At 41.6% G+C, this 14,793-nt stretch overlaps 1 protein-coding gene across 4 annotated transcripts in view; it reads left to right on the forward strand.

The window, feature by feature from the left end:
* Positions 1 to 14,793, forward strand: part of LOC101739763 (ribosomal protein S6 kinase delta-1) — a 23,905-nt gene continuing 9,112 nt past the window's right edge. The window contains exons 1-11 of one of the 4 annotated variants that reach the window (XM_062676756.1): positions 200 to 499; positions 2,352 to 2,518; positions 2,995 to 3,165; positions 4,231 to 4,329; positions 4,882 to 5,017; positions 5,434 to 5,775; positions 6,478 to 6,654; positions 7,854 to 7,948; positions 8,210 to 8,380; positions 8,913 to 9,278; positions 9,584 to 9,696. In XM_062676756.1, the coding sequence (XP_062532740.1) occupies positions 2,489 to 2,518; positions 2,995 to 3,165; positions 4,231 to 4,329; positions 4,882 to 5,017; positions 5,434 to 5,775; positions 6,478 to 6,654; positions 7,854 to 7,948; positions 8,210 to 8,380; positions 8,913 to 9,278; positions 9,584 to 9,696 (1,700 nt within the window). In that variant the 5' untranslated portion in view covers positions 200 to 499; positions 2,352 to 2,488. Of the gene's footprint in view, positions 179 to 199; positions 500 to 2,351; positions 2,519 to 2,994; positions 3,166 to 4,230; positions 4,330 to 4,881; positions 5,018 to 5,433; positions 5,776 to 6,477; positions 6,655 to 7,853; positions 7,949 to 8,209; positions 8,381 to 8,912; positions 9,279 to 9,583; positions 9,697 to 14,793 lie in introns of those variants that run through there. The other 3 variants (XM_062676757.1, XM_038021235.2, XM_062676755.1) reach the window with 3 other exon arrangements.

Raw genomic sequence — 14,793 nt, forward strand, 5'->3', positions numbered from 1 at the left:
TGGAAGGTGCCTCGACGTAATTAAAAAAAAAGTATTGTAACTTCAGTAATATTGCTACTAAAAACTAATAGGACTAGTTTTTGAACAGTAAAACTGAACACGAACAATGAAAATCTATTTCTGTAATAAATAAATCGTGAAAACCCAAAACCCTTCGGTTATCGAGCAGTCGACGTCGGTACGAATAGCAGCATCTCTATTTAATGTTGTGTACATGTTTCGGCGATTATGTGAATTTATGTGTAATATCTATGTATCAGCGTAAAACGGCTGTTACAACAAACTAAATCAGTCAAGTGACTGAATAAACTTGATTAGTAAACTCATATAACTATGACTACCTATAGTTATTGGCATTTTATGATCTCCTTATAACAGTTTTGTGTGTTGACTAAAACAAACTGTAAACATGTCGAAGGATAAGTGGGTTCGCCGGTTTTCAGTTGATGAAACATCGAAACACAATAATGGATTCACTATATATAAGATCATGTCTATTGTAAGTAATAGTTACATTAAATTACGGCAACAAAAGACAATTAATATTTACTTTTAAATAAAATAGTTGTCATTTCGAAAGAAAGTGCGTGAACTTTCATTGAAAGTAAAAAATACTTTCACCCAATTTTAGGGTTTCGGCCTTTCTAAGTGCAGTGCAATTGCAATTTCCATATCTGCTGTTTGCAATACATTTAACAAATTGTTATTTGTTAGAGGGGCTTTTTGTGTTGTATCTTAGTCAAGGATAATTATATGTCCAAAGGCCCCCATATACATTTAAAATATAAGTTTGAATGCGAAACTTTATTAACTCACCTGAAGCTGAGGAATTTGAGAGGAAAGGTGTGTGCTTCTGTGCTGGCTGCCACTTAGTTCCCGTAACCGCCAAACTCCTCACACTCTTCATCTTAATACTTACATTTGTCTTTTGTTCATCAAATAATATGGTCAACATTCAAGTTAAGTAGAGTTTTCAAAGGAGATTTTTGGAATGAGATGAATTGAGTTTAGTTCATTTCAAACTATTTTAGGTCTTACCTACTTTAATTTTATCACCCATGACCATTCTGAACACTGTGTTTTTGTGTTTATGGATAATTCAGATGAGTTTTGCACCATTTGTTTACATGAGAACTATATACATATAAATAAGCAGAAAATAAGTTCAATACCATTTTCACTTCTGCTTGTTAAGTGATTTCCTTTTAATAGCCGTTAATGAATTTTAGTGCTATCAGTTCGTAAATAGTATTTTAATTGACATTTAGCCAATAAGAAAACAATAGATAAAATAAAATAAATCTAAGGAAAAAAATACATAGACTTAATGTAAATTTTGAGGTATCTGTGAATATGGTTGAATTTTGAAAAACTACATAGACTTAATGTAAATTTTGAGGTATCAGTGAATATGGTTGAATTTTGAAAGACTATTTCTTAGATCTTGGTTGGAAATGAGCTGACATATCTTTGAAATTACAAGTTCGGAATCATCATGGCCTAAAAGATACCGAGTGCATTGGTATCTAGCGATGCGATTGTGCCGATGATCGAATATCGCAGGCAGAAATAAAAAATAAAAAAGCACGGAGTCCATTCTAGAATGGCTGTTTGGCCCAGTGGGTGGGCATAGTCCTCATGAATAAAGATCCCATTGTGTGCTCACCATTCTTTGTAACATCGCTGATATGACATATTGCATTATAAAATAGTGCTGTTTTCAAATGTACTAGTACTAGTTATTTCTGTACAGGTTCTAAAGTGGTCTGTGCTAAAATTCATTGTTACCCTCATATTAGTTTTCAATTCAGGAAAGTTTAGCTAAAAGTTTAGTTAAAAGAGCTACCTGAAATTGCTATTATCATCCACAGAGGAGAGATTTTCATTTTCTTCAGAGATTTTGCCTCATATCTGACTCAAACGAGGCTTAAAAAGAATTTTTAGCCAGAGCCAGTTTAACTATTCCTGTTTCGTTGCTGAAGGCATAGATCAAAACGAATGACCTGCATTTTAACAAATTGATAAGAAATTGACAATAATTAATGATAAAAACTACAAATTTTTTTCAATATTAGAATTAATTACAGATAGATTTTTATAAACAAATTAATTATTATTAATTGAATTTTAATACATACCGTCTCACTTAATATCAAGTGGTTAAAGTCGCTTATGGATATTAGAAATGCTAGGTGCACAGTTCCCTGCGTATTGCCACTCAGAATTGTTCCTTGCAAATTGAAGGTTTGTAGGGATTTTGAGATTTAGCTCCGGCCTCAAGATGGGTTGTGAGTCTGTTCACTTATGTAAGAAATAATAAGCCACGACTTTTTTTTCTGTTGCCCTTGTAGGCAGGCAAGCATACGGCCCACCTGATAGTGAATGGTTAGCGTCGCCCATGGACTTCAGCAATGCCAGGGGCAGAGCCAAGCCGCTGCCTAAGGCTTAATAATCTCCACAAGCCTCGTCATGGCGCTCGGGAAACACCATGGAGGGGAGCTCACTCCATAGCCGGATGGTACGTGGCAAAAAAGACCTCTGGAAACGCACTGTCGATGAACGCAGTGGTTCCAAATAATAGGGATGAAGTCTGCTCCGATGGCGGGAGGTGCGATGATAAAAAGGAGATCAGGGATCATCTCAAACAATTCCTCAGCGCATTTCTCATGGAACATACGGTATAAAATAGTCCCTCCGCAGACCTAGAGGCTCCAAAGGATCCATGAGAATGGGATTATCGACAATCCGAACGGCCCTCCTCTGTATGGAGTCAAATGGAAGAAGCTGGTATTTGGGAGCCCCGGCCCAGAGATGGGAGCAGTACTCCACGCGAGGCCGGACTTGTGCTTTATAAAGCAAAAGTCTTTGTCCAGGCGTGAAGTATCGCTTCGCTCTGTTGAGGGCTCCCAGCGTCCAATTCAAATTGGGTTCATTTTGCGCCTCCCTCGAGCTAGGGAGCTAGTCACGAGCTAGACATTGTAACCGCTGTTCCAGCTGTTCCCGATAGAATCGCCGGAGGCCGTGACGGCGATATCTGTATGGAAACGTTACAGCGACATCCAGAGGCTGCACAAGAGCATGAAGTCGCTGCACGCGGGCCTGCACTTACGCGGCACGTTCCCCGCCCTGCCCCGGTACAGCTATTTCAGGAGGTTTCAGCCGGACGTGAGTACTGCCGCCAGTGTTTTTTTTTTACTGCTTAGATGGGTGGACGAGCTCACAGCCCACCTGGTGTTAAGTGGTTACTGGAGCTCATCTACAACGCAAATGCGCCACCTACCTTGAGATATAAGTTCTAAGGTCTCAAGTATAGTTACAACGGCTGCCCCCACCCTTCAAACCGAAACGCATTACTGCTTCACGGCAGAAATAGGCAGGGTGGTGGTACCTACCCGCGCGGACTCACAAGAGGTCCTACCACCAGTAATTCCTCCTCCTCCTCCGTCGCGATTCTTCTGGTGTTCATGTGGTTGCAATAGTTCATAGACGTTGCAATGTCGCTGAACACTTTGAGACATGGATACAGTGCTACCCCCCAATCTCCAAATGTCCAACACGTACTGTATCTTGGTGGTCCAACAAAAGGAAAAAAAAACTGTTGGTCCCGGACATTTTAATTCGATTGTATACATACAAGCATAACTTGTAAAGAGCGTTGAAAGGCACTTGGAAAGAAAAAATTGTAATGGATAGTCTGATAGTTGTGTTTGTTAGGTTTTTAAGTTACTATAAGAAATAAAGTATTAATAATAATAATAACTTCGAAATTTTATATTCTGTGATAGCTTCTGACATATCTAAATAGCCTTTTTGGCGGGAACGCGAGGAGTGAATTTGTGTGATTTGTTTCATTTTGTCTATTTAGTGTTTCTTCAGGTTTAAATGTGTAATAACGGTGGTTTATTAACTGTTTAATATCTGTGAAAGTGCACAAATGTGGGAAAATGAAACAAAGCCGCTGGACGTAACTTCTCGGGATCCTCCAAAAAGTCCACTGAAAAATCTCAGTAAATGACCACCATTTTACTAAGATTATATTTAATCCTATATCATCTCATTTTATTTTATTTCATCCAGTTGATTAATTTAACCGTCTTCATTTCTTTTCAATTCGCTTCTTATTATCATTTTTCATAAAAAATAAGAATATAAATTAAAATAAGACATGACTTAAAGGTCTTAGTTACCAGGTCATAAAGTTCCTTAAAAAATATCTAAATACATTGGCAGGTGATAACCGACAGAGCTAGAACCATCAAGACGTTGTTAGAGTTCATCGCGGAGCACAGACTGCTGTTCACTAGCACTGACTTCGTCAATTTCCTTCAGGTAAGTGTACTTGCAGCCAGTCAAATATTCATCAAGGTGCTCTTTAGAATTTGTATCGAAATGTGTGCCATTAAATTTGTCTATATAGCAAAGACAAACGGTACAAAATTTTTTTTTTTTTCAAGCCTATCAAGCCAAGTTTTAATTACGCTTTTATTCCGAAATAGAATTTTTTTTTTCGATATAGATTTTTTATTACTTTTTTTTTATTTTTGTTATTTAGAATATTTTTATTTATTTATTTGGGAAAATAACCGTATAGTACATCCATATAGTAATTTAAATAATTAATGGAACTTAATAAAGATGACTTTTGTGAAAACAAAAGAGATGTAATATTAATAAGATGAATTTAAGTCTTGAGGTGTCAGTGATTAAGGTCGAATTTCGATTATCCGACTCACACCAGTTAAATTACATTAATACGAATCTCGTAATTATTTAAAGTCCATATGGCTGGTAACATTTAAACGCACACACAACACTCCACGTGACTATGTGGGTCAGCCACACCCAGAAAGACGGCAGTTGACCCGACAAACGATTCTTTAGACCGGATACCCAGAGCCCTGCGCTGAGCCGGGAGTCATAAACTCTATAAGGTCGTCCTTGCACCTGCCCATAGAGGAAACGCCGCCGCTGGAGTACCCGACTGACGACGACGAGGCCAGGACCCCCAATGGCTCAAGTTAGTAAACCTTACTAACGCATGCTCGATCTTATTCCGTTACGCTAAGGTCTGAATTGAATATGTCCATAATAAAAAAGTGGTGCGCGTGCAATTTGGTGAACGTGAAAGAAGTGAAACTTCTTTGCGGTGTGTAGTATTGTGGTCTTCTCCAATTTTCATCCATAAATCAAATTTCTTTTGTAATAGGGAATGCTGCGTATAATAGAAATGACCTAACTCGCTTTGTCCCTATCTCCACGGTCGAGTGGTTCGCGAGACGCACTGTTAATTTTCTCCCTCTCTACCTAAATTGTATCTTTTCTGTCTAGCCGTAACGAATTTGTCGCGAGTTAAATCTTACTCTCAACCTAAAGAAGTTTCACTTCAAAAAGCCAGAGGGGCTTGGAATATGATTTTTTTTGATAATTTTCCAGTAAATCCGACGGCTTCTCAACAAGTATCGCGCGACGAAACCGATTTTATATCGCAAATACCGATTTACGAAGCGGCTGACGTGGAGGTGGCGGACTTGAGCGAGGCCTCCAAGCGGACGGGCAGCTTGGACTCGCTGGACTCGTTGGAGAGCATAGACAGCGACCTCTTTGACGAGCTGGCCAAGCTCACCATAGACAAGCCGGCGTCCAGTGTCAAGAGGAACGTGTTGCCAGATTTGATTAATTTCGACGAACCTTCCACATCAAAGATCGACGATTGTCACACGACGAGAACTGGCAACACCGACTCGGACAGTTTGTCTTTGAATGCGCAGACTTTTGGTGCGTTTGTATTTACTACTATATATACTAATATTATAAAGAGGAAAGATTTGTTTGTTTGTTTGTTTCGAATAGGCTCCGAAACTATTGGACCGATTTGAAAAATTCTTTTTCCATTAGAAGCCGACATTGTCCCTGATGAACATAGGCTACTTTTTTTAACTTTTTTTTTTTTGTTTTGTTTCATGTGTGTTTTAATGTTTCCGAAGCGAAGCGAGGGCGGGTCACTAGTATTTATATAAAGCCGAATGGCTTCACTAATTTTCTTTTTTTGGCTCCGGCACGATTTGTGCATTAGCCAGCGTCAAGTAACAAGATTTTTATAATTCGCCGTTTTAATTCTTTACAGTTTATGAATAATAAAAAACGAAGGAAACTAATCGCGACATAACATAAATGATTAAAAACGAATAAAATTTACAAATGAGATGATATGTGATGAAATATAACCTCAGTAAAATGGTGGCCATTTACTGAGACTTTTTCAGTTAATTTTTCGGAGGATCCCGAGAAGCTACGTCCAGCGGCATTTTCCCACATTTGTGCACCTTCACAGATTCTAAACAGTTAATAAACCACCGTTATTACACATTTAAACCTGAAGAAACACTAAATAAACAAAATAAAACAATTCACACAACTTCACTTCTTGCGTTCCCGCCAAAAAGTCCCGGCTTCACTAATTAGATAGTGTTTACGTAGCAGACAGTGCCCTGTCCCCCTCGCACGCGGGGCGCGGGACGAGGACGGAGGACAGCTACATATTCGAGGCGGGCTACATGCTGAACTTGGCGGCGCGGTGCGAGGACGCGGGGGACTACGCGGGCGCCCTGGACCACTACAAGGCCGGCATCGAGAAGCTACTCGTCGGCGCCCGCTGTGAGCACCTCAGCGACACCACTCACGAACACTCACACTAGTACAGTCCGACTTTAATGAACGCCCACGCTAGTACAGTCCGACTTTAATGAACGCTCACACTAGTACAGTCCGACTTTAATGAACGCCCACGCTAGTACAGTCCGACTTTAATGAACGCTCACACTAGTACAGTCCGACTTTAATGAACGCCCACGCTAGTACAGTCCGACTTTAATGAACGCCCACGCTAGTACAGTCCGACTTTAATGAATGCTCACACTAGTACAGTCCGACTTTAATGAACGCCCACGCTAGTACAGTCCGACTTTAATGAACGCTCACACTAGTACAGTCCGACTTTAATGAACGCCCACGCTAGTACAGTCCGACTTTAATGAACGCTCACACTAGTACAGTCCGACTTTAATGAACGCCCACGCTAGTACAGTCCGACTTTAATGAATGCTCACACTAGTACAGTCCGACTTTAATGAACGCTCACACTAGTACAGTCCGACTTTAATGAACGCTCACACTAGTACAGTCCGAATTTAATGAACGTTCACACTAGTACTTCTTCTTGTTTATTTCTTCTTGTTTGTTTAAACTTCATGAATTGTCATGAAATTAAATGAAATGAGATGAGATGAAATATGATTTTAGTAAAATGGTGGTTATTTACTGAGATTTTCTCAGTGGACTTAAAAATTACGTTCAGCAGTTTTGTTTCATTTTCCCACATTTATGCACTTTCACAGATACTAAACACTTAATAAACCACCGTTATTAAAAACGAAATAAACAAAATTCAAAACAAATCACACAACTTCACTCCTCCCGCCAAAAAATCCTTTGTTTGTACTTGTTATATTATCTGTGGCGTGGGCTGTCAATATTCATTAGGGCTCTGGTTTTTTTTCCTACCTATGCTGATAGCCTTGAGAAGCTATTTCAGCTTCATCCTAACGTGTGTAGGTGAGCTCACGGGGCCGGAATGTTCCTATCACTGGCCCTAGCAAAAGTAGTGCTTCGCAGAATCTACCACCCGATCGAAAACGCGGCCCACTAAGAAGATCCGGCGAGAAACTCAGTGGGCTGGGCTCTGGAATGTGGAGAATTTATCTATTTAGTTAAACTGTGCTAGTGTCAGCCCTGCACGCACTATTCTATTGGCGTGGGCTGGTGCACGGCGGACGGTACAGCGGCGCGTGTTGCAGCGGACGCGGACGGCGCGCGGCGGGCGCTGGTCCGGCAGCGCACGCACGCCTACCTGGCGCACGCAGAGCGACTGTGCAGCGCGCGCACACAGCACGTGAGGACACACTACTCTACGTTCCATTAGAATTGTTCTTCACATTTTAGTAAAATTCTAATGATTTATATTCTAAATCCCTAAGTAAAGTTAACGTCGAGCACTGTGACTATACTCGTAGCGATAATCTATTCAAACTAAAACGTATTTCATTCATAAATTGTTAGCGAAATTTCATAATATCGTTTCCTGTGACAATATGCATAAATATATAGTTAATTAATTATATATTTCTGAGTCGGTGAACTCACGGTTGTGCAGGTCGCGGGTGGAGTGGCGCGCGGCGTGGCGGAGCGCGGCGGGGCGGCGCGGGACGGCGCGGCGCGGAGCGGGTCGCGTGCGGAGCTGTGCGCGTACGTGCTGCTGGGCGTGGTGCGGCCGCGGCTGCTGCTGGTGCTGCACGCCAGCACCGACACGTGCTACGTCATGAAGGTGCGAGTACTGCCGTGCCAATAGTCGACTTTTTTTCTGTTTCACTTTGAATTACTTTAAACGCACTAAAAGATTATTTGGTCTAGAATTCACATTAAAATAGTTCATAAAAAAACATATTTGACTTCCCCCTCATGCGTCAGGGCGGCCGGGCCCGGCGACTATTTACCGTGTGGCTCTTAGTGAGATGATGTGCGAAGTAAATAACCCTGTTCTCACACGTACAGAGCCGGCTCCAGTTCGTTAGGTTTTTTTTTGAGCCGGCGAGTTCAACCTCCAGCGGGCGCGGGTGCGGGACTGCTGAGTTGTAAGATGCGATCCACTAAACGACTCTTCACACTCTGTCCGGGTTCTGACCAAAAAAATGCAAGGGAGTTTTTTAGTGGGTAGGACCCCCAAAAATTTCCTTGGGCCCGCGGTCGGCCCTTGGGTTAACTCACCATTTGCAGACCGCTGAGTCTCACACATCCCGCACACCCCTAGACGCGGATAGCAGGTATGAGGCCCGGTGAGCCAGCTGGTTGAGTCGCAGGTGCTGGACAAGGTGCCGAGCAACGAGCCGGAGGGGGAGTGGCGGCGCCCCGTGCTGCCCGGGCCGGCGCCCTACATGGTGCGGCTGCACGCGCTCATCGAGACGGAGGACTCGCTGTTCCTGGTGCTGACGTACGCGCCGGGCGAGCGCCTGTGCGAGTACGTGCGCCGGTACGCCGCCGCGCCCGCCGCCAAGCCGCGCCCGCCCGACCTGCGCTGCGTGCTCGCCGACCGCGCCGCGCCGGGGGACGACGTGCGCGACCTGCTGCACAACTCCAAGGAGCTGCTGCTGACCGTGGACCGGGCGCTGGGCGGCGGCGCGCAGACAACTACCCCGGACGAGCACACCACGGCCGCTGGCACCGGGGTGAGCGCATCCTATATTGTATAATACAATATTTGTTTATAACTAAATTTCAATGCATTTTCATTTCTAACAAAAATGCCTTATGATTATTATTTTTTGCATTATAATTGGAATATTCTTGTGTCCTTTACAAGATAATTTAACTGATAATTTAAATTAAGATTAGAATTTTCGTCTTGTCGTTCGAAGTAATCTCTTCTGGACAACTGATAGACAGTGTTACACACTAACAGGAACACAACATTTATGTGTTATAACTTTTTCGTTTTGTAATGAATGTGGGTAACAAATATATATATATATAGTTGGAGCCGCGCATGCGGTACCGGGACGCGGTGCCGCCGGGCGCGGTGCGGCGCTGGGCCGCGGAGCTGGTGACCGCGCTGGAGAGTCTGCACGCGGCCGGCGTGGTGTGCGTGTGGGTACCTGCTCTCTACACCGGCACCGCAGTACTGCTAGTGCACTGGACGGTGCATTGTCCAGACGCGCACAGCTAGAGATGCCCAACAGGAAAATCGAAACAATACAAAAAGCTATTCTATATTAAAGCGTTTTTATTAGCACGCAATGTACAGCACACGCGCTTTCGTGGGTGCCCGGTCGGTCTGCCTTTGCGTTACGTTGCTCTTACATGGAAATTGAATTATTTAAAATATCGCTATGATTTAGCTTATTTAGTTTTTTACTTACGCTCGTTAGGTTTGAGCTCTGTGAGCTCACCTACTTGTTAGGGCTACGCTGAAATGGCCTTTCAAGACCATCAGCTTGGTAGGATTTATTTTTTTACGTAGTTTTGATTTTGGGATTGTTTTATCGCAACTTTCTTACTGTAATATAGTTTATGTCACGTCTATCCCGGAGAACGGTAGAGCGCAAGTGTTGGGGTCCAAGGGGAAGTTTGTTGAGTTCCAAAGAGTTAGTGTGTTGTTTGAGCACCTTTATTATGTCGGTTAAGCACAGATGGTAACGTGTTAACGAGTGCGTGTTGCTAAGTGCACTGCTCTAATAATATAATAAAATAACCTGACACCACAATGACGACGCACGGCGTGTCCACGTATTATTTAGGTATGTACAAACCGTACATCTTGGCAACCCAAAAGAGCAAGAAACAATTGATTAACAATAAATGAAATAGTTCGTAAGCTTAAATAAAAATGTAAAAAATATAAAAGTTAAAAATGTAAAGGTAAAAGTAAAAATATGTATAAAATGACATTTCACAACAAAATTACTTAAAATTTAACTTAATCAAAACTAAAGGCAAAGTTGGTTCCACTGGTGTTTACGCTTCGGGCTGGCTTCGGTGGAGGCGCGACTTGGGATTGAACACCATCATCTCGTCGGTCGTGCCGCAGGTGAAATGTTTGAAGTTCGATATCTTCAGTGGGTGCAAGTGGATGGCTCTTCTTTTTCCTTAAGCAGTGGGAATGTTTCCTCACAACCCACACGAGACCAATAACCAGAGCTGCTACTAATAATAAGTATGTAATGACATACTGATGTATGTCATGCGCTGATATGATGGTCGACGGAAAGTGTTTTTCCTGCTCCTTTTGCTCAGCAATCTCTTTAGTGATAATTTTTGTTTCACGTGCTGTAGATTGGAACAGATTCGGAGTGTAGTTGTATGTTAAATTTACTATTTTGTTTACTGAATTGTCCAACGTTGTACTTGCAATTTCATAATCTAACTTCACACGGCTGTTATAACGATTATGCGCATATATCGTTAAGTCATTAGACTGAAGTACACATCCTTGTGGCAGCGATACTATCCCCGATGACGTCATGGTGTGTGAGGACACGTCACTGTTGCATATGGTGCGTAAAGTACACGTATCGCAGCATATGACGAGCCACTTGTTCGATGCATGTAACTCAAGCCACGCGTCCTTGCATGACGCGTTCTCGACGTCACAGGGCTCGAGGTTTTGATGTGACAGCAGTTTCGCTTCGCATGGAGCTCCGTTGCTATGCATGTCAAAAATAGGTTTATTTGTTTTGCATATAATTTTATCTGAACGTTGTTGGAGACAGCTCTTAAGATCATCTTCATTTAGCGAAATATATATATTTTTCTCCAAGTTTACTGCGATATATTTCGATGAAGTTCGCATATATGCGTAGCTTTCATTGTTTTTCACAGGCAATGGTATCGCCCTGTTTAAGTTAAAATCTTCATTTGATACAAGTGGTATATGCATTTCAAAAAGAAAATAGTTTTCGGTGCGACGAGTTCCTTCCCAGTACGTTGTAATGTTGTAATACATAATTAAAGTCCATTCATTGTGGACCATTTGAATTTTACTGATTGCGTCGTAGTAGATAAGGCGCTCGCGTTCTAAGCTAGTAATTTGAGCTCTTAATAGCGCGGACCCATATGATCCAGATATAAATGTAAACATTGTCAGCATCGTAAGTAAAAGACTCGATAATTAATTTCTGCCTTTTTTGTTCTTGTTTTCAAAATTTGACCTTTGTTGCTCCTTAGTTGTGGGATCTCCTTCTTGGTTTTCGATTTCAGACCCCAACGGTAAAGGTGATAGTTTTGTTACGGGACGTTTGGTTACTCCTGTTCGAGTTTTGATGGTCGTAACTCGGACATATCCGTCAGAACCTGGATGAGTTTCGAGCACCCGCCCTAAAGCCCATTTTCCAGGAGGTAAGTTGTTGTCCTTAACCAATACGATATCGCCGACGTTGATATTTTTCGTAGGTTTGTTCCATTTACTCCGAGTTTGCAGTTGTGTTAGGTACTCGTTGGACCAATTTTTCCAATATTGTTGTAACATTTGTTCTACAAGTTGCCATCGACGACGTACGCCAATGTGAACGTCAGTGTAATCTGATAATGGTAACGTCATTATCGCGCCGCCAGTGATGAAATGGCCGGGTGTTAAACAGTTGTAAAATTCTTCTGGATCTTCAGTAAGAGGACACAAGGGCCTCGAGTTTAAGCAGGCTTCTATTTTTGTTAGTAGCGTTGACATCTCCTCGTAGGTGAGTTTCTGGTCACCTAGCACTCGTCGTAAATGTCGTTTCATGGATTTGACGGCGGCTTCCCATAAACCGCCCGCGCTCGGCCAGGCAGGGGCGTTAAAATGCCACTCGACTTCCAGTTTAGCTAATTCATCAAAAAATTCGGGTGTCATGATTTGTTTGAAGTTTTTGAATTCCTGACCTAGCACTTTTGCCGCGCCGATGAAATTAGTTCCACAATCTGAGTACATATGTTTAGGGGTACCACGCCTTGCACATAGTCGTTGAAAAGCTGCTATGAATGTTTCAGTGCCGAGATCGGAAACAAGTTCAATATGTACGGCTTTGGTAGCCATACATATGAATATTGCAATGTATCCCTTAGAAGTTTTAACGCCTCTGCCTTTGTTTATTTTCAGTTCGATGTAACCAGAGTAGTCAACCCCTGTAAATGTAAAGGGTCGACATGGGGTTATTCTCTGTTGCGGAAGATTACTCATCAGTTGATGGTTGTCGGTTTGTGTGAAACGGTGGCAGCGCACACATTTTCGTAGTTGAGTTTTGACAGCCCTGTTGCCTCCGACGATCCAATATCGCTGTCGTATGTAAGTCAGCGTTAGCCGAGCTCCTCCATGCAGTGTAGTTATATGGGAATATTCAATCAAAAGTTGCGTTAATCGACCTTTATGTGGTATGATAATTGGGTTTTTCATTTCCACAGGTAAGTTTGAGTTTTGGAGGCGGCCGCCCACGCGAATTATCTTATCTTCGTCTAAGTAAGGGTTCAGCTTCATAATTGCGCTCCTTTTCGACACATTTTCGTTTTTCAAAAGTTGTTTATATTCTTGATTGAATTGTATTTGTTGTATGTGTTTGATAATAATTTTTCTTGCTGCAGTTAGTTCGGTAGTAGTCAGATACGGGGTCTCAGATTTCCTTTTAGCGCTCATGTTTGTTATGCAACGTAATATCCAAGCAGTAACTCGGAAAAGTTTTGTTAATGAACTGCATTTATTTAACAAGGTTGTTATCCAATTATCCTTTTCGTGATTTGACGAAGTCTCTTGATTTTCCTTTTCTTTGCAGCCAACGTTTGTATGGTATGTTTGGTAGTTTGCAATCTCATCTGTTTCAATTTTCTTCAAAAATGTAGGACCTTGAAACCATAAATCGAAGGTCATTAGTTTACTTGGTAGCATGCCTCTCGATGCACAGTCGGCAGGGTTATGCTCTGACTTAATGTAACGCCATTGTGTGGTAGGTATAATCCGTTTGATTTTTGTAACTCGATTGGATATGTAGGCCTCCCTTTTAGCAGTGTCCCCTTGGAGCCACGCGAGAACTACTTGCGAGTCACACCATGCTTGAATTTTCAGATTGTATTCCGATAAAGCCTTCTGAGTTTTTTCCATGAGTTTAGCCAACAGTAAGGCGCCACACAGTTCAAGCCTCGGCAGCGTGGTTTTTTGTGCTATAGGAGCCACCCGTGTGCGGGATACAAGTAGCGTAATTACTGGAACTCCGTTGGAACTTGTCACGCGACTGTATATAACACAAGCGTAAGCTTTCTCGCTTGCATCACAGAAACCCAGTAATTCTATATCTTGTTTTGTTTCGCCAATCCATCGTTTCAAAGTTATGTTACGAATGAAAGGCAATTCTATTTTTAGTTTTTGCCATTCTTTCTCAATATTTTGGGGAATTTCATCGTCCCAATCAATGTTTAGAGTCCAGACTTTTTGAAATAGTAATTTTGCAGTAATGGTCACCGGAGACAGCCATCCCAACGGATCATAAAACTTAGAAATTTCAGACAATAATAGTCTTTTTGTTAGTTGTTTTGTACTTTGCTTCACAGGCCATTTTAGGTGAAATGTGTCGCTGTTATGCCCGTTTTCACCGACAAGTTCCCAAAGTGGTCCTACGTAGGAAACACTTTAGACAGGAGATTACCTAAATCAACCACCTACCTAAATTCATTTTCACCATGCTTTGTGCTAAGTTTTAGGAGTTTCTTAGTTAGGTGACGTTTTAATGTTTTGATTTGAGTGCTGTTTTATCGATAAAAATATGTTATCCGCGATTACCTTTAAAATATCCATCAAATAAAAGAATAATAAATATTAATGACAATAAATCATAATTATACGTCTCTGGTATATAATTTATTAAAAAAAAAAACAATCTGTTATATAAATATGAAATTGAATAACGCACTTTAGTCGTGAAAGTGTGGAAAGAAAGTGTGGGATAAACTAAAAACTGAGAGCAAATTATACTATCAATCCGCTAAGCTGAGCGTAACTAAAACTGGTGGTGGTCCTGGAGAAGTGAAAATTGATCCTATTCTGGAGCAAGTCTACAGTACACTTCTCGGCCGAGTTTGCACAGGCATAATAGGCGTGCAAGACTGTACTGCTAATGTTTTAAATGTGGTGGAAAATGTATCACCAATAAAAGAGAGATGTGCACAGAAAATACTGCGACAGTAGAGGAGTTTGTTGCAGAAAAGAAAATCAAATTCCAGTTGAAG

Source organism: Bombyx mori, chromosome 28, assembly GCF_030269925.1.
Source record: "Bombyx mori chromosome 28, ASM3026992v2".
In the NCBI taxonomy this organism is placed as follows: Eukaryota; Metazoa; Arthropoda; class Insecta; order Lepidoptera; family Bombycidae; genus Bombyx; species Bombyx mori.